Source organism: Ornithodoros turicata, chromosome 6, assembly GCF_037126465.1.
Source record: "Ornithodoros turicata isolate Travis chromosome 6, ASM3712646v1, whole genome shotgun sequence".
In the NCBI taxonomy this organism is placed as follows: domain Eukaryota; kingdom Metazoa; phylum Arthropoda; class Arachnida; order Ixodida; family Argasidae; genus Ornithodoros; species Ornithodoros turicata.
This window is the reverse complement of record NC_088206.1, coordinates 11,571,537-11,593,376: the sequence shown is the minus strand read 5'-3', so window position 1 is coordinate 11,593,376 and position 21,840 is coordinate 11,571,537. Positions and strand designations below refer to the sequence as shown.

Sequence of the window (21,840 nt, the reverse complement as noted above, 5' to 3'; positions counted from 1 at the left end):
GTACCTCCGTCGTTTCCTCGACAAGCGCTGTGACTCCTGCATAGGCTCCGGCTGAATGTCCCGTACAGCGGCCGATTGCTCTACAAACTGGCCAAGTCACCATCTACAAACTGCAGTGAGTGCTATGTTGTAGAGGACACAGAGCACATCCTACTTATGTGCCCCAAGTATGCCGACAGTCGCAGGACACTAGAAGCAAGTCTGGCTCGCCTGGACGCCCTGCCATTTGACCTCGTAAAGCTCCTGGGTCCTCAGCCATTCAATCCAGTGGCGTATCTAGAGCTACCTGCGCCCATGGCAACATGGTTAACATGATGTCCTTGGGGATGCGTTTTCGTGTGGTCCGCACTAGGTTTCGCACTACAACGTCCGTAATGGCGGGTGAGATCATTTATGAATGTGCCAGGTTGAGTGCCCGACCTGGCACATTCACACCCGACCACATAATGGCGCCCCTGTTCACCTGGCGCCCATGGCATCTGTCCACACCTGCCACACCCTAGATACGCCACTGATTCAATCATCAAGCGGCTGCATCGAAAGCGTTCCTACGTTTCCTTGAAGGAATGCACCTGACTGAAATTTTGTGGCACTTTCTGGTCCCTCGTTTGGTACAAGTGTTCCCACTAGTTCAGGATGTTTGTCTCCCGCTCCCAAACTACTGGGATTTCTCCGTTTTTTTTTTTTCTTCAACTAACTGCGGCTAAGTGGTCTGGGGTAGCCAGCTTGACTTTGTCGTGACTTAAATCCCCATTTTTCCCCTCCTTATATCACATCACATCACAACACATCACGGAACGATAAACGAAAATATGAGAAATATGCGAGGGCATAGGCGAGGTCGTTACATGGTGAGAGAGGTATATAGGCCGAGACAGGGAAGAAGCAAGACGAAAACAACACGATCTCTCTTTTTCCTCACACTCAAGAAATATGTCGCCTACGTATCGTGCCACGGTGTTTGTCTCGCTTCTTTCATGTCTCCCTGGGAATGTTATATCTTCCAGAAAATATGGGAGCAGCGAAAATGCAATTGCCGCCCTTTCCTGGTCCTGGATTGTTCCTGGATTGGTTCTCAACCCATTGCCTCAGTCCAATGCGTTGCCGATATAACTGAAGTGTAGGTCTGTGTGGCACGTAGAGCTAATGTTGCGACCAGTGGTGGTACGTGAATTCCTCATCCTCCACTGGACACTATATAGGATGTTACCACATCATGGCTTCTCGCAAGTTATCGTTGCACAATAACTATCAATGCTAGCGTCTACCAACACTTCCTCTGCTTACCTGCGTCACCGTATCCGTTTGTAAGGAGGCGATACACACACACAATACAATACGTTACTTCTCCCACGCATACATACATACATACATACACACACAACGCAGCGTCCGCAGCACGCAGAGCGGACCACATGGTCGCGTAATCTGTGACTTAGCACGCGAGATATCAGCGTCGTAAAGATCCAGTCAAGACAGCGTCGTCGCTGGCAGGAAAATGAAAAACGGCTATCTGTCGTTCCTTCTGGCTACTGCGCATCCGCGACAGCCTGGGTGCTGCAGAAATTCAGGGAGGCCAAGTTCTTTCCGTGTAGAGATAACTTGACGCGATCCGATTATTTTTCACGACGCATCGAGTTATCTCAACACTGAACGAAACTTAGCCTCCCAGGACTTTCCTGTTTTTTTTAATTTTTTTATTCTGTGTTAGCGCCGCGAAGCAACTGTGGCTATGAGATGCTGGATGATGGACGGGAGGAAGAACGCCCCGTGTAGGCATTAGGGTCTTGTAAGTAGAACAGCCCATGGACCTCCTCTTTCAACAAGAGAGGCAAACACTTACGGATGAAACCAACATTCTTAATGCTCTTACAGTTACAATACACATGCATAAGAGTAGGGTTTCCTTCAGCCAAGTGGCCCATACCGACATGAGCATGCATGACGATATGCAGTGTCCACAATCTCCACAGGCTAGATTTCTTTTTGTGAAAAATAATTTACTGCGATGCGACGAAACGAAAGTGAGTAAATATTTAGCAGAGTCCTTAATGAGGATTTCATACCAACAGACGTAGTGCCTATCAGAACGGACTTCTGTCCACGGCAGTATTCCCCAAGATGGACCGAGTCAAGCGCGCACTGACGTCTAATGTCAAAACGTCTGCTCTTTCAACAACAAGAGAAAAAAACTATGGTGAGCACTATTGCAGCCCACATGACGTGCCGTTCCCTGCATTGGTTTCCGCTCCTTTTGCAGCTTTGCACGGAAGCCGTCCACCTCTCGCGCCTTGCAGTCAGGCATAGTTTCGATGGTTCTTGGTTCCGTGTTCTGTTCTAGACCTGTGGCGATGGCAGACATTTTCCTCCTATCCCCTTTTAAAGTAGGATAACCTCGGCGATGGTCGCGCTCTGGAAGTCGTGTCCAACACGCAGGTACTCTATGTACAAACTTTAAAAATACATCTTATGCGCAGGAACAGCAGCCGCTCGCCAGCAACAGAATCTTCATCAGGCTACTCCTACAGCGAGCATCAGGAAGACGGCTGTGGTCAAGACCGAAGAATAGTGAGTGGAAGCTGAGCTGTAACGGGACGTTCGGCTACTCGCCGTCGGAGAGAGCGTGTAGATAATCGTGCGGGGTTGACCTGTGGTCACTATCTTCTTGGGGCGACGAGTGGTCTGTGTACTAGTGATGGCAGCCACGGTGGAAGTGTCGTAGCTGGAAATGGACAAGGCTCGGGCACGAGGGCATTTGTAGGAGAGCCTGCGGGAAAGTGGCAGAGAGCAAGTCAACCGCGAACTGCGTCAGGAGTATAGTATAAGGTTATCTATTTTTGTGGCAGTCGTATTAGTGTTCTCTTCAAGCCGCTTACGTAGTTCTACGTACTGCTTGCGACACACTTGTTTGAAATCGACAGTTCGAGGTTTATCTTGTCTGAAATCCCCAGGTGTTGCAAGATTGTTTCTTCCTACTAATAGAGTCTACGGCATATACTGCCCACCCTCAAACACAATAATGTTACAGTTGCTTCAGGGGCGGCCAAGCCAATACGGGCTGGTGCACCTTTGAATGAACAAGACAAGTGTGTCGCAAGCAGCACTTTCCAAGCAAAACTAGGAAAGTTGTGGTGTCATCAGATGGCTTAGCCACCTATCACATGCTAATGGTGCCTGGTGTAGGAAAGTATCTGCCGTGTCTCTTGGTGGAGAGACGAGATAACGCCTGGCATGGTACGCTTACACCGACATTTCGGAACCGAAACACTTCCATTTCGAGTTCCTTTAACCTCCTAGTGCGTACTCCACCGGTGTAACCGGACTTCACGCAGCAAACAAAATTTGCTTATACAGGGAGTTGTGTAACGCATGGATTTCTGAGACAATCTAACTACGGAATAAATGGGATACTCACGGAATCCTTTCGCAGCGTGCGTACATTTAGAAAAGGTAAGAGATATGGTGGGGAAACAATGGAGAGCAAAGCAAGGAGGCACTTACGAGTAATATGCTTTGCCACAACGATCTATGAGGAAGGCCATGGAATGATCCATTATAGTGCGTGCGCGATTCCCACACAGTCGCAGCAAAGGTTCACTCACGCAGCTCTTGAACTGGCTGTACGAGCTACGAGAAAGGCATCAATAAGAAAGCCATAAGGAAAAAAAAAAGTATAGTCCTGACGTAGACGTGGCAGCCTGGTAGGTAACCGGTACACATGACTTTTAATCATGGTAAAACATGTTTCTATACGCCAGGACGCATTGCGCCGCGCACTCCAGGGATGGAACTAGTCCAGTCAACCGACGATCGGTTCGGTTTCGTCCATGATAGACGTCCCTATACGCGTAGGAAGTTTCGTCCCTGCCTTTGCCATCCGGCCAAAGAACACTCCAAGAGGTCAAGAAAATATCGGTGTTGGACATTTTGTGGCGGACGTTTCAGTGAACGGGGCATTTCGATGAGAAGCCGTTTCGGAGCACGGACGTCTTGGAGCACGGGTTTCTCGCTGCACGGACATTTAGGTGAAATGTATTTCTCGCTCAGACAGCATACACGGAATGCTTCGTCAAAAATAAATTAAGAATAGTTATAGCAGTTTTAAAATTAAGTCGATGCTTTTTCACACAAAAAGCAATTCTGTACACGGTGAGAGAAGAAAGGAAGAAAACAGTTTATTTTTATATGCTGTACCGCCAACTTCGAAGGAGATTAATAAGATCTGGCACTGATGACAAAATGAAAAGTACAGACGCAGAGCACGGTGGCGAAATCATGCTCGGTATTCGCACAGCTGTACATATGGTGCATCATAAGTTCACGGAAGTATTGAACAGCATTGCACGTGAGTACGAAATACTACTCTTATCGAAGCATGGGTAAGTCACCGACTCAAACCAAATTCATTTTGCATTGACGTTTTTTGCTATAATTATTCTTCCACATTTCTTCCGCCGAAAAGACAGAACACAGAAATGCCCGTGCACCTAGGATGCGCGCTCAATGATGTCTGTGCACTGAAATGTATGGGCACCGCAATGCCCGTACCGAAATATTCGGTTCTCGTCTTTATGTAGGGGATATCCCTACTGCTCGAGAGTTTAGATCGCTAGAAGTGGACAATGAGAATGAACGTTTAATATTGGCACGACTGTATCGTCAGGCGGCGATATACAGGGTGTTTTTTTTTTATTCGTTACATAATTTTTATTAAAAACTAGCAGAGCAAAATAGGTGCCGTTCTTGCAGTTGAGTTATATGGCCAGGTGAATATTCTCCCGAAGAAAGTATGTAACAACAAGATCGCTAATTACGTAAAACGCATTGATTAACTCTTTAATTAGGGGATTTCGCGCATAAGCGAGCTAGCAGAATGAGAGATATTCGTCGTCGAAAGCCATTCTATGTTTAAAAAACGCTTAAACGAGCACGCGTGGCATAATTTCTGCAGAAAACATTAGTTTCTTGCTCAACTTCCCTGTTCTTGTACCACATTTTGCTATTTCACAGCTTTTCAACTCCTCCCTGTTGGTTTCGACACAGAAAGAATAGCAACAGTGCAAGTTATACATATACACAGATTCAGGTAAAGAATCTGATTGTCTAACAGCTGCAGAGTCGTTATTTGCATTCTAATAAACGAAATCGAACCTAAAAATGCTTCAAATGCGTGTATTTCGCATTTGCGAAGGAGGTGCTCCTCGAGAACCGCGAAGCCGCGACCAAGATAAAATCTCCACACCGCCTTCTTGACGCGCAGTCAGCTTCGTAAATCACCACCACGATGAAAAGCGAAAAGTGTAAACGAAACCCATTCTGTAGCGTTTACAGTATCCACCAAATGTCACCACTTGTCCATATCTGCTTTGGAGGCCGAGTAGCGCCTCTCGAAAACCGTCGATCACCAGTGATCGACCCTCTAAGGGCGCGGTAAGGAACGGGTTAAAGAGCATTACGAAATTGTGATCAACCTATTGGTGATTCATCACCGAAATGCATCATACTGCTGCACTAGTATATGGTCCTCGCAGAAATGCATGCCTAATTTGTACACGGGCTTTTACTATATAGTTCCTAGAGACATAATAAAGACCGTTCATCTTACCAACATATGTGATCTTCGCTTGCGACTGGATTGGTTACTTGCTCTACCATAGAATTGTAGAACGTACCGCAGCTGTCCACCGACACCTTACGGAAGCAGGACGCATTCTGCAGGTACTCTAACGGACATGCAAAAACAAGATACAGGGTATGAGCTTGAAGAAGAGGTTGCCCTCACCAGCTTCTTATAGATACTGAAACATATGTTGACCTGAACCTTTATGCAGCAACAGCACATTGCCCTCATTGCGAAGTCAACTACGGCAAGTCCATTACCACCCCCACCACGAGAAGCAGGAACAATACAGCAACGAAAGTATGCGCGTTGCCACACATGCTGCGATACCCCTTGTGTTACAGAATTTATCGTTTTCCAAAATGTGTTAATGGTAGCCGGTTATATCGATCCCTCTTATAGCGATATGTCATAAAGCACAAAAATTTTGTCCTTCCAGTCATGGAGTTTTGCGTGACCCAGACGGCAGCGTACGCATAGGACAAATGCCGATGATGTCGGCGGGGTGCGGCATGGGCAACACTGGGCCGAACGTTTCATAGATGTCAAATAACACATAACTGCTATTCTTATACATATTTGGTGACTTGGCATAAAAAGCACAAAATCACTCAACGGAGGCAAAATTATGTCGAGGTACGGACGTGCCTGGGATGGGAAATAAGAGGACGTCCGTAGGTGTTTCAGTTACGTGGGACCACACGCAAACACCCATATTTTATGCCAATAAAATCGCGTTATCACCTGCCATTACGGAACACCGGACGAGCACCGCAAACAGACAATCGACCAAAAATGGAAATGAAAAGGTTCAGTGATCTGTACAAGCGCAGGAGTAGCTCGAACTCTCGACAACGCAACATCAAAGGGCGCAGATATAAGTGGGCATCCCCGAAATATGTATCGGTTATGACCGTCCGACAGAATGCAATGCGAGTGAATGTCCCGTACGGAAGTCCCACGCCGTTTCTGTCTTTCATTGTGCAATGAAGAGCAGCAGGATGCAGGGGACGCATCAGCGGTTCGGAAACATGTAGCATATACCTCATAACTCTTGCGCATTTTGCACACGTTGCCCTTTGTTACGGTGCGGGTGACCGGCGCGGTCCTTCGGTAAGCGATCCGCTCTATCGCCGCTGTGCCAGGAATTGTGTGTCATTTCGTGATGTTCCCTGAAGGTGGATCATAGAACAACACAGTCAACAAAGAGATGAGAAACGCGGTTTCTAGTGCAAGTGTTCTGGAATTTGAAGGCCATGGAAAGCTGAAATACCGCATGATGACCCATAGGGCAGAGAGTGGTAGTCACACAAGTGGGGGCGTCTATTCTCCCACGGCGCTCTCTTGTAGCTGCTTTTTTGCATTAAAGGGTACATAGGGCGGTGCTGTGCAACTACTCTGCAAATACGTGAATTCAGCCTTCCCTCGATGTCTTGCACGCTGTTACCTCGGGTTATCCGTTTGTAAAAGCCATGCCAACAGTAAGGGAAGTCTTTTGGAAGGACGCCGGCGTCTTCCCTTTCGGAGGAGGACGAGGACTACACTGGCACGGTCCTTCTGGATCATAATTACCAAACGATTTTTCGGCCTCTAGTTTCGTCCGGCGAGATTTAGACGCGCGGCAGATTTTCAAGCCTTACAAACCGAAGGCCAGTGAGGTCTGACAGCAGGTTGACTAACAGTCATTAACAGTCTCTAAGACTAACAGTCATTGGCATTAGGTAAGGTTGTGTCAATGTGGACTTCAGTGTAAGCGATGCTACAAGAATGCGAACGCTTGACACGACGAGAAGTAATGTAAGGTGTCGCAAATGAAAGCAGGGTATAGGAGTTCCATCTCAAATCGAACAAGCCATGAAATTTTGCTCTCAAATAAACGCGAAAAAAATATATGTTGAAGGCACTGTTGAGCAAAGAAAAATAAATACTTTCGGAATTATATGCGTTACATGATTCGCGAGCTAGGGGAGAAGGAAGAAGTTTGCTCCCAGAAGACAAGGCCTCCGCGTGCGAGTTTGGAAAAGTATTACTTTGCGCAGGACAGTGATTTCTCTTTCTGACCCCAGTGCACTACACATAGAACATAATAGGCCCCTGCATATTCAGTGCCGTATCGGTTTTCGTTGATCTCGTAAAAGTTACCAAAGTTGAACCGTAGCCTCAAAAAGCGCCATATTCAGTGCGACTTTCCGGACATTCCACCGAACGAGTAAAGCTGAGCTTTATGTCATTTTATGGCTTACACACGGCGCTTTCGAATGACGCAAAGCTTATTGCTGTACTCTGTCTGGAACGTAAAAGGTACGTGTCATGAGCATGCGCATCTGCCCAGAGCCTCGCGATGTTGCTTCAGTGGTGATTCTGTGGCATGTCCTAGTAGGGAAGCTCTGACAGCCGAAAGTGAACAACTTTCAGAGAAAGTTGTATATTCTATTCAGAGGAAGTAATGTTCTAACCACGCAAAAAGCTGTTGTTCGTCGTGGGCTCACAGCACTTGCAGTGAAAAAAGTGACCACAATTTGGTTGTTCCACAATCTATACCCTCAGCGATTATAAGATTGTTTTGATCGCAAAAGCCCAAAATGACTTCAACACAAGTAATTAACTTCCATGGAACGAGAGAAGTTGGAACTCTGCTCGAAAAAATTGATTTTGGTGCATGCAGGACACGGTGCGTGCGCTTGTTACCGTTCCGCATATATAGGTCGGGCAAAAAAATCCCAGTGACCCCACCGATAAAATCTGCATTTCCATTTTTCTTCTGTATGTAGTCGATGCGCCCATCTACGATATATCCAATTTTGTAAGCATGTTTTTGGTGGGGTTTGTACCCCGCAGTACTTAAGCTGTCTGCTATCAATTTACTTCAGGTTTCGTTGCCTACTTTTAATGTGTTAGCACTATAGTCGTCGCTACGCAAGAATCCCGGCGTGATCTGTCTGTAGCTACGGCGCCGCGCGCGTGCGGAGGGAGTGGAGAGGGAATGAGAGGCCGCGGGGAGAGTGCGACGCAGCCACGACTTCGGCACTCGCAGTGCAGCTGTGGTGGTCGAGAGGTTCAGACATGTCTGCGTGGGCGCGGCATGAGGTATGAAAGCTGCGCGAAGGAGCGGAGGCGAAAGAAGGCTGGGGCTGCGAGACGGCGCCGCCAATATGAATCAGAGTAAGCCCGAAACGCTCGTTTGGCTGCGAATGCTGTCTTGCGTTAGCGTTGTGTAGGGTCCTGTGAAGGGTTGTGTAGTGTTGTGAAGGGGAATTCCCAAAGGGTTTTCATGTTTTAATGCCAACATTTTTTTTTTGTCATAGATAGGAGCAAACAAGGGGAAACGACAGCGCGAAATGAACAGGATATCATATGCCACGCAGATACGTAGCAATTACCTCGCTGGTATCGTTCAGAACTGCATATGGCGTGCACGGTGTCGATGGAGTCTCCAACGGCGTTGTTGAACTTGGCCCTCTGGTCTTCCGTCGCACACTCTGTCACGAATCGCCGCACGCAGTCCACAAACCGGCTCCACATTCTACAACATGCAAGATCACGACACATCAGCACAGGAAACAAGGGCACCGGTCTTAGTTCGCATCCGCTACACTGAAAATTGTAGCGAAAAAGGAGCAATACAAGGATACCGTACTTGCACATCTCATCCACGTCCTGTATAGTAGTGGGGAACATGTACCGGAGGTCGTTCAGGAAAGGTGTGACCATTTCAGTGCAGTTGTGTAGCTTATAATCGCAATGTCCAGGCGGCCTCGTTTGCGCCGATACAGCCACTGCAAGAAAAGGATAAAGTCAATTGTTAAACGAGGCTATATTGCAATCTTGGCCTTGATGATGAACGTGCAATAGGCCAGACTCCGAGCCTCGTCTGTCTACTTGGCTGTTGCAAGTCCATCCTCAAGCCCATGTTCATATGTTGTCCACTTTGTCGCTACGCTAGCCTGCGCCTCTGCTGAACTTAAACAGCAAGTTGGTAATTCTACAACAGTGGCACACAGTAGAAGTATAGTGATGACAGTAATGGAACACCTTGGAGGAGATGCGTTGGACATGACCTATGACGCACCGCAGAAGTAACCGTTCGGATCCTCGGTTACAATTCATGTACAAAAAAGGCTGTTTTGGGCCGTTTTCTATGAAGGAAGTACCACTCAGAATAAACAAACCACTCCATTAGTCCCAAACGTTTTTTTTTTCTTTTTGTTGTTGTTGTTGTTACTGCTTACGGTGTCACTGCAGAACAGCCCGATCCAGCGTGTTGTGGATTTCAACTCGCAATAAAGACGAGCTAAGGATTGATCCTTCTATAGTCGTGTTCAACTTGAGAAGGAAAATAAATCTAGTCCATCAGCTCTCAAAATATTACTGCGCCGCAGATAGGATGGCTGGACACAGAGAGGTCCCGCTCGCTCATCCGCCAGATAAGGTAATCCATCATGCTCACTCTGCTTCCGTATCGGCTGTTAAGACTGGCCACGTGACACTACGCTGCATGGTGGCGTTGCAGTATTTCTCCTGGCGCGCTATTGCGTCTCCTCAACGTATGTAGTTGACGGACTAGATTTCTTTTCCTTCTTAAGTTGAACACGAGCAGAAAATTACATATCCCCTACGTGCTAGTTCCGAAGAATCAGAACTGGAACGAATGAAATGACGGAGTGCAATGGTGCCACACATTGACCTGTACGACAGGTCGACGTCTACGTACGCGCGAAAAAAAAAAAAAAGACTGAATTTGCTATTTCTACTTCCAGGAGTATGTCAGGGACATCTGCCCCAGCCAGTGGTATATTTCATCACCGACCCAAAGTGCCACCCTAAAGGTTTCACGCAATTGGTCGGCACCATCCTTCAAATCGACAGACATATCACGCTCCACATACGTATTGCCATACGTTTCTTTTTCGTTCACCCTTTGCCTGTGACCTTCGCAGTGAATGCCAACTACCCCACACTATATTCAAGCAAAAGTGACACATATATGGATTCCAAGATAAATTATATAAGCTGCTACTGCATTAGCAAAATTGTAGTGCACACGCCCACTTCTCTACGCTCCCACGTCGGAATGATAATGCCCGACCATTATCGGTGACTGCTTGATTCGACCGCCGAAAAACAATATGGCGGGCGTGGACGTGACACCCGTGCGTTTTCCCTAGAGACAGGGCAGAGCAGGGACGACGTACAGCGTCGTACGGCTGTTGTCTGTTCAGCTAATACGTGGTGCATGCTGGGACCTGGGGAACACACCAAGGTCTTCGTGGTAGAAGCACATCGTATAGCGCTGCTGCAGAAATTGACTATTTGACATTGACTATTTGACCTTACGGGAAGTAAAAAGGGTTAGTTTTTTTTTGTAGATTGACTATACGCATCGTGCCCAAGTCACTAAGAACTCAAGAAGCTATGTGACCCTAACAGATACAGGACATAATTTTTCAACATCAGACATGTAGGTGATGATGTCATTGCCGATCTGTTTGCCTGTCTGATAAGGCGCTCGTGGTGGGGAAGGCGGATCCTGCGCCCTAGGCCGACTTCATTTGCCTAAGGAAAATTCAGGAAAAAAACACTCGGACAGCACTGTCGGTGTCGACGTTCGAACCCGGGTCACATTGTCCCGCTGGTACCGTACTGGCCGCCACAAACGAATGCCATTGTGGTTGTAGTTGCTGAAGGTGGTTGTCATGGTAGCAAGGCTAATTTCTCGGAAAGCTGGTAAGATTTCATGGGCGAAAAATAGTGCATACAAAGACATATTGTCCTGTGCTTGTATGTTTTTTTTTTTTTGCCCTTTGTAGTGGTGATGACCGCTACAAGTGATAGCCATGGTACTGCTCGTGATTGTAGTGCCAATCGCTTCAGCTCCCGGACTCCAAGAATTCAGCACGGCGGCTTCGTAGCTTTCAGTTGCCTGAAGCAGAAACCAATCAAAGGGCACGACAGATGGTGGTGGTGGTGGTGGTGATAGGGCTTGCCGTTGTCGGCCTCACGTATGTGGGCAACGTCACGACTCACGCCCTGGCGGAATGTGCGTCCTGGGCCGACTTCTAATGGAACTGCGCCGACATATGTCTGAAGGCGTCTGAGGAAAACCCAGGAAAAACCCCAGACAGCACAGCCGGCACCGGCTGTGCTGTCTGGGGCACGACAGAGAAGCTGGAGACGCGTCACGCGGCTGGTTCTAGCACGGGCCAATGATTCGATCGGATGATGTCATCAGGGCTGGGCATATCGGTGTCAGACGTCCCGCAAGCTGGTCTCATTCGTCACATTAAAGCAGTGCACGTTTCTTCATACCAACAGCGTACTGGTTTCTTATTCCGTGGCCTCCGTCGTCCCCGGCAGGATATCGGTGAACACCAGCTCGATGGTATGGGGCACAGTGTCCTCCTGCACGATGAACTCGTGGGCTACGGCGCCCAGGTAGACTGCTACCAGGATCCAAGTGATCCTGACAGGCAGGGTCCTCAAACAGGGTTCAGTATCCCATTTCGAACCGCGCTGAAACATAGGGTACTTCAGGAATAGTTTCTTCTTCTACCAATCAAGAGATGGCCGTGAGCCACTAGGGAGATTGGCCAGGACAGAAGGGCGTAATTACGTAGGTTCTGTTCGTTTACTCAACTCGCGCGACCTGCGAGTCGGAGTCGTGTCATCAGAGTGTCATCGTACCTCACCGACTCCGGCGACTCGCATCGCGAGAAGAGAATCGCTGGGAGTCAATTCTCGAGCATCTCTTGTGTTGATTCCTCGAATTTTAGAACAGGAGTCACTGCCAGGGCGATGACGTCACGAGAGCCGCACGAGGGCATTTTCGCCCAGCAAGAGTCCACTCTATAAGTGCTCTAGAGTTGCTCGAGTCCAATAAACGAACACAACCGTAATTTCTTTATGCTGATGCTTAACCTCTGCCTCATCGTCTTCGGTGTTGCAATCATTCTCCCATTGCCGTGCTGACGACGAAGACGATCCTTTTTCTGCGGACATGTGGCAGAAAGTTTCGTCGCACGTGATTAGTGGTGGTGGTGGGGCTTGCCGTTGTCGGCCTCACGTATGTGGGCAACGTCACGACTCACGCCCTGGGGGAATGTGCGTCCTGGGCCGACTTCTAAGGGAACTGTGTCGACATATGTCTGAAAGCGTCTGAGGAAAACCCAGAAAAAACCCCAGACAGCACAGCCGGCACCTCCCAGTCTCGACGTGACATGGCCAGCACGCTAACCACTGAGCCACGGGAGCTGGTGCACGTGATTAGTCATCTAGCAGTTACATATATTCTCTTTGAGAGAGTGTCCGCCTGGCCACTGTCAATGTGCACAAAGGCCATTTGGCCACGGGTCCAGTAAAAAAAAAAACAAAAAAAAACAGAAGAACATAAAAGAGAATAACAAAGTGCCACGTCCTTTGAAATCGGCGATGCCTTATTTTCCTATAGCAACAGTAACACTTGCCTCTCCATTAATTCTTCGCTGGTCTGTCTCACGCCCAACAGCGTTTCCCTGCACCTACATTGGCCTGTTTTGACAGCAGCCGGATACGTGCACATCCAGTGTATACACAAGGCAGAAAAATAACCCGAAGCATAACCGAATGTGATGAATCCGTAATGTGGTCCCCCCCAAGCACATACAGCTTAATCAAATGCATCAGGGACTGCATGTCAAACCGAGATCTTCTCGTGGGTATCGATATATAGGGCCAAAACATGCATGTCACAGAAAGCGGTTGATGTACACGACACTGGGCGGAGTTGATGACTGAGATAGACCGTCCACCGTGCGGCAGTGTATCATTTGTACGAGGGGCATATACGTACACCATTAGAACATGCATGACTTCGAGATCAAGGGGTGGCATTACTGCATACCGTAGTTTCCCGCTCATAAGCCGCAACTTATCTGAGAGGAGCTTTCCGAAGGGTTGTACTGCAGCATACAGGTTTATTGTCACTTAATGTTCGACCTAGACTCAAAGGTCTCTGCGTGAGAATGGTGCTCAAAGGCATCATTGCTTCAGCGATATTCAGGTTTCTAATATTCATACTGCTAATTACCCTTATTAATTTGCTGTAATCACTTTAATATTAAACTAATATTAAATATTAATATCTAAATCTATCTAATATATTATCTTATCTTAAAAGAAAAGGAGAGTTTCTCGCGAGAACGGCTTTTGGTCGCTCTTCTACTACTATTGCAGATACGTCAGATTAAAAACGAGAGACCAAGGTGCTAGAAACAATGAAGGTGGTAATGATTAGAGAGTCAAGCATACTTCATTATAATTACTGTTGCCCTGAGATTTTGAATATACGTGCGAAAGCAATTTGCTTTTATCATCAACTCACTTCAAAAATAATTTAACATACACAAATATACACGACTTCACAAAATCCTAGAGAGCTTAGCGCCGCTTTGAACTTTGGGAACTTGCTGGAAACAAAGGAAGAGAAGGTCTGTAAGCTGTTTCGGTTGCTTCTCCCTCGGCCCTTCTCCCTTCCTCATTCCAGTAATCTCCCAGGATGCAACGCGTGCGCAAGGAGCAGTGTGATTTTCTGAACTCGTCTCTTATTACACATATATACAATTTTATCCAAGACACAGATGTTTAAAGGGCAAACACGGTAATCGAGAAATTCCACCAGCCCTACCACCACCACGATGGCTTTTCAACACCAGATCGCTGACCACTGGTTCAGGCTGACCACTGGTTATGCCGCATACTTCAGCAAAAGTCACGTGATCGAAATTTATCACCATAGAGCCCGACATGATTGGTTGGCACAGGTCTTCTTGGATTGCGCTTGTCCAGTGCAATCCAATCCGCTTTTGACTGTTGGTAAGTATGTATCACAGCTCCCTATATATTATAAGGTTCATCACCTCCCTGCCACCGAAGGCACAAGCTGCGAAGAGGCGACACTACTGACATGACGGTCGTTTATAGACGACCCGCGCACCCCTACGTCATTAATTGCGTACGCCGCCGCGCCAAGCATGCTGCTGGGCACTATCAGCTTTATCAGCATGTCAGCCGATGCGTTTTTCCCGCTTCTTGCCCACCATAGCAAAATATAACCTCGAGCCGGTTTTCTCATGACGTCACATGTTTGTAAACAGAGGGGCGTCTATACGAAGTACGCAAGCATGCGTGAACAAAGCGGAATACTCAGTCGTCGTTTTCCCTTGTCGTAAAGTTTCGCTCACTTGCTCCCTGGAGAAAGGAAACTCGCTCTCTTAAAAACAGATCAATCAAACTTAATAATTTCCTGATTGGCTGTCATCAAAACCCTAGTTACATATGAAAACAACTCTTGTTGACCCAGCGCAGCATGGAGCGAATTCACCAGGCGTGCTACCAACCACGTGTGGACACCGCCCACTACGAAAACGGTCCCAAAATACGGGCCCGAGTCCATTGAAAAGCCATTACACCGTATCCTTCAACGCAGCCTTCAAGTTCAATGACGTTTCGAAAACAAAAATCGTTACACACGCGTCGGCCACCGATCGAAGTGTTGCCAGACTGCTGCTGGTTGTTTGTCCTATCGATCCTCGCTAAGCTGCCGACAGCCTTTCCAGCTTAGGGCAGCGGCGGCGCCGACAAAGTTCATGCACCTTTTCACCTGTGTCCAGCGGAAGGGAGCCCACGGAAGCTATCGCCCCGAATAGGAAATCTATAGCGTACATGCTGTATAGACTCGCGCGTCGGTTCACTAGAGCCTCAGAGTGTGCCAGGTTGCGATTAGGAAGCAGACGACACGGTGTCCAAAGGGGGTCACGAGATCTGTAGGTTTGTGTCCGATAGCGACGGGGCTCTTGCAGCAAAGTTTGCACAGCGCCATTTTGGGCCCAAGCGGCCACGGATCCAAGAGTAGGTAGTTTCATTAGCGGGTTTTGCCAACGCCACTTAGATACAGAAAGCCTGCTTACTCGTCGACGTGACGTAACAACTAAGAGTCGGCCAATCAGGACCGTGTTTTCAACGGCGGTAGCCAATCACGAACGAGCTTTCAGCGGTCATAGCCATGAAGACGAACCTCCCCTCCTAGAACGTCCCCGCGTTCTATCTCTCGTAAGACTGATTTTCTGGAAAGCGTGTTCCACTTTTGTCTACAGATTCAGGTCTACAGGTTCCAAGTTAGCTGCAATCATTCGCGAGTTCTTGAATTCACAGAACAGCGATTGGCAGTAGCAGACGAATTCTGACTTTATGTGTTCACGTAGCGAAGAAGGGAGAGGAGGCAATAGGCAGGCCTTTTGTATCTAAGTGGCGTTGGTTTTGCATGGTGTTACAAGCGGCATGGCGCCAAGGAGAGCTACAAAACCTGTAGGAAATCCACATAAAAAGCGGTGCATCTGGCCAAGTGCGAACAACTCGAGACCACGTATTTGAAAGTGCCGTCGTCGTCTGCTAACTACCGCGGGTTGCATATTTTGGGGCGCCGACGTTGCTGCTCACGCGCCCCACCTGACCCGTAGAAACAGGTCTATACTGGCGCACACTTTCAGTCGCGGAATTCGGATTAGTCTATGAACAACCTGTTGCACATACAATGCAAGTTTTGGCACTATACGCGCAAGTTTTCGGAAGACTAAAGTATCCAATTAGATAAAAACGGTAAAAATATGTAACGGCAAATTAAGTTATGTGCTATAGCATGTAGCACTCGACTAGTGAGGAACGCGATCAGAAGAGCGATCAGCATCAGCAACATTCGTAGATTGCCAGGCTCGCAGTGGTGGATTGAGAAGGAATTATTAAAGCTACAGCGTCATATGGCCAACCACAGTGTATGTCCGTCCGTGGCTTTACCACGCGACGGTACCACCACCAAGTAGTAATCGCGAGACTGCGTTTACGGTATACGCTGACTTGTGTAAACAGTTACAGTGCAACAAAAAGCGAATACGATCCCATGAACCATTAAAAGGATTCCAATAAAATGCTAGTACCATTTCAAAAAGCGTTTCGCAAAAAAAATTACCACCAACTAAGCTACCACATTTAAGAACGCGTTTGGTACAATGAACAAATACGCATTTTTGTCGCCTTAAATTTTCCGCAGCATTTAGATGCTGTGTTCCTCTCAATTAGTCCAACTTTCCACGTCTTTTTTTTTTTCTTAAATTTTAACACTTCGGATTATGCACCATAGCAAATATTCAATAACCATCTTCGTGGCATCGCAATGTGACACAGTAACCACGTAAAAATTTATAGCAGGCTTCTTAGACTGCAGTCTGAGATGTCCCCAGCATCTTTCAATTAGACGACGGAAACTTTTGCCCGTGCTTCTTATTGACGGGTGTTCCCGATAATGCGACCTCCTATCCGCAGAGCCCATGCTGGTGTGGCACATAATCGTTTCTCAGAGCTCTCCATCCCCAAGAATCGGTACCTGGAACTACACAGCACACGTGATATTACTCACGAAAGTCAAATAAAAACTACGTCACAACCACAACATGCGTCCGCACCATATAAGCTACGTGACCCAACGGAGCTCTCCCATTGGCTCCTCTGACTGATCGACGCGTCACCCTTTTAGCGCTCGGACTTCCTGCCCGAAGGCATCCAAATATCGCCCCCGCTTTATTTGCTCGTTCTTTTACAAAGTAAAAACCTGGTACCCGCCCAGTAGCAAGAAGGGAGGTGACCTTCATCGTCATTAATTAAACTAAAGCACGTCCATGATGCGGCATTGAAATGACGGTAACACCCATCGAGTTTATGGAATGGTAACAAAAAAGGCGAAGCCCCTATACTAAAAAGGAGGCCGAGGTGGACGTCATGTCGTCCACAAAAGGGCTGGCCCTTGGTCTGATTTTGTATTCAGCCCGTGAACGGGTCAGTCGGGGACAGAGACAAAACACCGGATGACACTGGTCACGTGGGCTGCGTCAGCAACGCCGAATGACACGGACTTCAGTGTCGGTCAGTTATTTATTATCGAAATAAAGAAAACAGATAAAGCACTAGAGCGAAAGAGAGACGCAAATTGAAACGAACTTCCTCGTCTTTTTTGGCTGTCAAACTGCCGACCTTTGAACAGGTTATTGAGTTGGTAGACAGGGATGGGCTATTCTTTGACAAGTATACCGTGGATATCAGTCCATAAGGAAAAGATACATAAAAGACGTGTGCGGACGAAATTGTAAAAGACACAGCTATTTCAGGGTTCGAATCAAATAACGGCGGAGCGAATGTCGTCGGACTACTTACAAAGCAGACTACTCAGGCAGTTAGTTTGTTTCATTGTTTGTATCGGGTCAGACCTCGTGTTCTTGAAACTCTCACAAACGTTACTTCTAACGTACGCACTCTCTTGTGAGAAGTGAGATACAACACGTCCTACTTCCTCGGTAGGCCACAGATATGCCATGCAGAAGTTGAAGGGTGCGCCCCTGTTGTTAACGAAAGAACTTTGGGTAAACAAGCCTAACCACTGTCATCATTGTCGTCGTCATTGACTGGTGAAGTAAAATCTCCTCTCAATACTGCATATAAACGGGCAGTTACGGCATTCCCCACCGAGACTGGGAGGTGACCCGGGTTCGAATCCGGGCGCTGTCTGGGTGTTTTCCCTGGGTTTTCCTCAGAGACAAATGTCGGCACAGTTCCCTGTGAAGTCGGCCCAGGACTCACTATTTCCCCTGCGATAGTCGTGACGTTGCACGCCTAAGCGTGTCCGACTACGGCAAGCACTTCTATGACCCACCCCCCACACACCGCTCACACACACCACCAGTACCACTCTTGTTCACCATACGACCCCACCACCAACAACGCGCAGTTGCTTTCGCTCCTTTTTTCTTTGTTTTCTCTCACTATTCAGCAACAACTGCACTGGCTCCGATGAGGAATTAAACAAGGAAAAACAAAGAAAGAAAGAACCACGACAGCTTTTACGAACGACACTTTTTGAGTGCGCACTATATACGAGTACACGCGTGCTGGACAGCAACAACAACGTGTTTCGCAACAGGAAACTTCATTGTTAGTTATGAAACTAGTTAACCGGCACGCGCGGAACTTGTAAAAAGAGATAGAGAGAAGGGAAAAGGCAGACGTATACATATATGTGGACATTCAAGCATTCATTGAGGGAAGCAGGAATAAAATAATGCCAGCATTTTCCCCGCTGATGTTATCGCAGGACTTGTGAACAGCGGCGAGTGGAATAAACTCGTAATCCATTGGAGCAATGCAGGAAAGGATGTCGAAACCGCGCGTATCCTACACTCGGTGGTTACGCTTCGCGTTTCGGGAACGAACGAGTGACATGCTCGACTTGGACAAGGGCTTCCGTGTTTCTGCGGTGTAAGCATTTCAGGCTGCACCACAGGATCAGTATTTAGGTTATTTCATTGCCTCACGCTAGCAAATCGTAGACTGACTTTTTAGTTCTGTAAAATAAGGTACTTTGCTTAGGTAAAACCTGCAAGGTACATTTACAAAATAGAGAGTAAATTTGCCTATTTATTTTGTAAATTTTATTTGGTTGAGGCCCAAGTATGAGTTGGACGGGAACAGAGGAGATTTCATTATGCCGTGTCGTGCAATTAAATTTGATAACAATGTCGAATGCGAGATAGCGTATTCCAGTTATGAATATCGCTATCTTACGGTTTTCGCGAAAATTTATTTTTGGTGACTTCGCAAAACGTACACCAAATATGAGAGTAGCTCAGTGTTTTATTCTTGGCAGGAGCCATGTGAACAAATCACGGCAACCTACCATGGTGCAGAGCATACATTTTTATCGAGTTTTATCTACCCGTATCAGCGAACGACGATAAACAATAATTTTGATAGAATTTTCATGAACTCGGGTGTCGTGAGAGACCCCGTGATGATTAAATTAAACGAAGGCACCGAGTTACTCTTACTGCCACACTCATAAGAATGATGTGAGGAAAAACGGTAGAAAGAGCCTTCACTCCCACGAAGGGTGGATGTGTTGTAACGTGGTGACGTCATAGTGAATTGAGGTGAGATCGATGTCTCTCACGTGATTTTCGGATCTCCGGGAAGCGCACCGAGAATTAACATGCAGGAAAGCAGGGTTGACACAGCCATATTTTCCTTTCCTAACTCTAAGCTAATAGGGTTGACACAACCGCTGCATTGCAAACCAACCTCTAAACCCAACGCACTTTCGGCGAGTTGGCATTGCCAATATGAAAGACGCAACGGGTGCTGAAATGCGCACATATTTTATGCTAATTTAACCTAAAATGACACAACCTGTCACATATTAAAGACGGAAGCTGGAAGGTTTTATGCGAAGCGAAGGAATATTTCCTCGGATATCGCGCGCAAGAAGTGAAACCGAAACTTGCCTGCGCCCCGTTCGACCACAGAACTCTACATTATAAAAGGCCTTTTTTTTTTTTAAGGAGCTTTTCTTAGAAAAAAAGAAAAAGAAATGCAATTGCTGATAAGGTTCGAGCTTGGCAATTCATGTAGTAACTGTACGTAGATTATCTGGAAATATCTTCATGACAGTTGTGAAATTTAAAAATGATGCGCCGAAATATGCTCACCGATGAAACTGAAGAAGAGTAACGATGTCAACTCCATGCCCGTCAATGCAGACGAAACGTCCAGAAAGCTTCGCAGAAACCGCGTAAATATAATCCGACGACCTTTTTTCGAAACGATAACTCAACACAGAACTTGACGTAAACCTCACGCAACCCTATCAAAAACTACATAAACAAAGCGTGGGAAAAACTTGCACTGGAGATACTGTTTTTCACATTCAGTCAATGATAAGTCAGTCTGGTCGCCATGACTCGACGGGGACAACTGACACAGAACAAAGAGCCACAGTGCCTGGCGGGGAAAAACGCAGTCCCAAGCGGCCCGGGCTGACCGCAGGAAGTTTGAATAATGCGTCCGCGAGCGCGAAAAACGTCGGGGGCGAGAGAAAAATCACGTGACCCGCGCCCCTCGTCCATTGGCGTGCCTCTGTTCCGGTGTTCGTTTTACGGGACAGGGGATAAAAATATAAAAGCGACTTCCCATTGACCCTGTTGTGCCTATAAATGCAGCAGACGGTGTAGATCACCCGTTTTATTCCCAGATGAGGTGGGTAAAAAGAAAAAAATCGATTGGAATTCTGGAGGAAGGTGAAATGCTGATGAGTCAAGTGGTAAATTCGTCGGTCTGTTTTCTCTTTCAGTTCTTTTCTTTCTGTTTTGCTGTAAGAGAAACACTGATCTGACTGATGTGTGGTGACTGTGGATCTGAAATTAAGAAAGACGACTTTTTCGATACATATAATTTCAGGAGGAGGAGGATTCCCCCCCCCCCCCCTTCTTTTATGCACGCAGTACAATAGGGGTCATGGTATAGGATTGTAACGGTCAATTGCCATCCAATGTGTCGACTTCCCGCAACCGGCATCGAAACACATGGACAGTGATCTGATCACACTGTTGGGGGTTACAAAGAACTCGTTGCTGTAACCAACCCTTACTTTTTAGTAAGTCCCAGTGACATCTTGAGGAACTCGTTCCTTTTTATCTCTGATGAGACGGCTGAAATTTGCGACCGGTTGCTCGTGCACCGTGCCTCCCCAAGCAGCACAATGTACTGAAAGTCGTGTGCAATAGGGGTGGACGGGTAGGTGGAAGGCCTTGAACAGGCTCGTGAAACTAAAGAACATTGATAAGACACAGACCGTCCACCCCTGTCCATTTTCCCTTTCCCCGTCTCCCCCCGTCCATTTTTCCTTTCCCAAATACACTACCACATTCGGGGAGGGGGTTGATCCCCCGTAATCAACCCTCCCGGCTGAGCCACTGCACCTAGCGAGTAGTGTACATGCATTTCTAATGGCGGGAGACACTGTTTATCTACTAGAAAAAATGTTTTACAAAATATGGAAGAAGGCAACTCATCAAACCTAAAATTCCAATACCTTGCCATAATAATAATAATAATAATTCCGGGCTTTATGTCGCGAGACAACTGCGCCTTCCCATTATACCGATACGAAGATTGGTATAATTTTGAGGCGTCAAAACTATCATAAAACATCATGCACCACCCATTGTGACATCAAGGTATGAACTAGTTATACAAAGGTCACAAGCTGAACAGTACACATTAGGTAGCAAGCAACTTCAAAGTACCTAACTTGGAAACTTCACAAGTTCCTTTTCATAACGTAACTCCGTTACTAACTTAGTTATTTGCAT

The 21,840-nt window shown here is 47.0% G+C and overlaps 1 protein-coding gene across 1 annotated transcript; it reads right to left on the bottom strand.

Moving 5' to 3' along the window:
• Nucleotides 1–1,907: 1,907 nt before the first annotated feature.
• LOC135399079 (uncharacterized) lies at nucleotides 1,908–20,498 on the bottom strand. The gene is made up of 6 exons (XM_064630761.1): nucleotides 20,179–20,498; nucleotides 9,258–9,396; nucleotides 9,001–9,143; nucleotides 5,606–5,723; nucleotides 3,502–3,627; nucleotides 1,908–2,767 (listed from the first exon to the last, which is right to left on the bottom strand). The coding sequence occupies exons 1-6, from the start codon at nucleotides 20,213–20,215 to the stop codon at nucleotides 2,512–2,514; spliced, it is 819 nt and encodes a 272-aa protein (XP_064486831.1). The 5' UTR covers nucleotides 20,216–20,498; the 3' UTR covers nucleotides 1,908–2,511.
• Nucleotides 20,499–21,840: the final 1,342 nt, after the last annotated feature.